The sequence below is a fragment of the Photinus pyralis genome, unplaced genomic scaffold, assembly GCF_008802855.1.
Source record: "Photinus pyralis isolate 1611_PpyrPB1 unplaced genomic scaffold, Ppyr1.3 Ppyr1.4_unclustered_Scaffold3236, whole genome shotgun sequence".
NCBI lineage: Eukaryota > Metazoa > Arthropoda > Insecta > Coleoptera > Lampyridae > Photinus > Photinus pyralis.
In genome coordinates, this window is record NW_022171358.1 from 2902 (window position 1) to 5190 (window position 2289).

The 2289-nt window shown below is 35.7% G+C and overlaps 1 protein-coding gene across 1 annotated transcript; it reads right to left on the minus strand.

Moving 5' to 3' along the window:
* Window positions 1-686: 686 nt before the first annotated feature.
* On the minus strand, window positions 687-1460 carry LOC116181999. Its single transcript, XM_031502457.1, has one exon. It carries the CDS (start codon window positions 1458-1460, stop codon window positions 687-689), a length of 774 nt encoding a protein of 257 aa, XP_031358317.1.
* Window positions 1461-2289: the final 829 nt, after the last annotated feature.

The following is a 2289-nucleotide window of genomic DNA, read 5'->3' on the forward strand; positions in this document are numbered from 1 at the left end:
AATAACGATGTTGCGAACTGCACGGCGACATCTTGACTCGTTGTGGATCGATCGAGATCTATATGCGAACGACGAAGGCTAATTCGGCCATTGATGAACGGCGAATTCTCAACGGTGTTGAGTAGATGGCTTCTAAGCGAAGAATGGGGCGAATTCTGCGCGACGAGTACACATATTGCGCTTCTGCGGCTCATGCGCGCACACGTAACAAATAGGAATATATACAGGCAAGGCAAAACGGATATGTACAGGGTATTTTCATTAAAGGAAAAACGAAAGGATATTTTATTCTAGTTTGGGGACGCAACAATCGAAAATTTTGCATACCTATATTTTTTTGTATACATTTAAGTTTTTAATAAATACTTTAATTAAAGATGAACATGTTATTATTAGTTATAATATAAAACTCATTAATATTTTATGAGATGAAATGGCATACTTAAGTTACTATTTTTTATTTTGATCAAAAAATAACTTAACATTGACGTCTTCTACCCCTGTTTATTTGATTGTACTGCCATGGTACTGTTCCATCATCACTAACCAAATATTCTGCTAACTGGTCCCTCTGGTTATATATAATTCTTGGTGCATTTGCTCCTAATCTGCCCAATGAATTGAGATTTGTATAATTTTTAGTCGTCTCTCTCCATTCGCCTTCTGTGATTTCACCATTATCATCTTCATTGTTCACCAGACTTTGGAACATAAGAATTCGAAATTTCGGTCTTTAGGAAATTATGTAAGCATACTGTTGCTTTTACTATAGATTCAGTTGTTTTTACTGAGCATAAAAGTGGAGAACGAAAAACTTTCCACCTGCTGGCCAATATACCAAAGGCATTTTCTATTGTTCTGCGAGCTCTAGATAGGCGATAATTAAAAATTAATTTCTTATCACTTAACAATTTGCCTGGATATAGCCTCATAATGTATGATTTTAATGGAAAGGCTTCATCCCCGACGAAAAAGTATGGCATTACTGTCTCACTACCAGGTAGTTTACTTGCTGCTGGTAACTTAACAATTCCTTCATTTAAATCTTTGCCCATTTTGGACCTTCTAAATATTCCAGAATCGTGTTCAGATCCCCAGGCCCCAATATCAACCCAAATAAACTTGTAATCGGCATCACAACAAGCAAGCAGTACGATAGGGAAATTCCACTTATTAAAAAAATTTTCACTTATACTCATCCAATCAGTCTCACTAGGTGATTTTAAGTAAATTGGCTGCAAAGTTTCCCATATCGCTTCACAAGTTTCATATATTACCTTGGATACCGTAGAATGTCCTACGCGAAACTCCCAACCCAAGTTTTGAAAAGAACCCCCATGTGCCAAACATTTTAGTGTCATTGCCAATCTTAATTTTGGAATAAGGAACACCCTCCTACTACGTTTTAATAATTTATGTTTGATCATTTCGAGTAACATATCGAAACATGCTGGAGTCATTCTTGTATATTTGAAAAACATCTCATGATCCGATGTGTACATGTGATTGAAAATATTGTAACGGAAACGCTCCAGACATGACGTCGCCCACGTTATTCGTTCAGAACTGTCAATTCCTTGTATATTTCATTCTTTACTGTCTGTACACGATGAGCAAGGTATTGTCAGAATCTTTAATAGTACACTGGTAGAGTTTCAAGTCTAATTCAAAGTTCTTTTGTTCCTAAAATTTGTTATTCGTCAGAATCAGTAACTGAATCACTAGCTGGGGTCAATGCAAGTCCAATAGAAATCCTAGGTAAGTTTAAGAGTGTTATAAAAATTGCTGATATGTCTTTTGATGTTAATTTATGTGTGGTACCTGACAAAACTATGAGTCATGGAATGTTGCTAGGTAGGGATTTTATTAAATCATCCAATGCGGAGATAACTGTCGGACCCATGGGTGTTCAAATCAAAAGAGGAAATCTCTCATGTGTTAAAGATGATGCTTTAGAAATTTTGAATATTAACTATATTTCAGAAACCGAATTGGAATCTCGCAGTTTAAAAATTAATCCCGAAATCGATAAAGACTCAAAACTTAAAATAGTGTCACTTGATAGAGATTATGAGACACACTTTGATAATTTAAGTACCGATGATGACTTTGAAATGACAATTTCCCTTAAGCACGATCAACCCATAACCTTTAGACTACGGAGACTTTCATTTTCTGAGAAAGAAAAACCTCAGTTAACTTTAAATCAGTTAATAGAGGAGGGAATTATTCGTCCTAGTCAATCTCCTTATGCTAGTCCGATCGTATTAATTCGCAAGCGTGATGGGG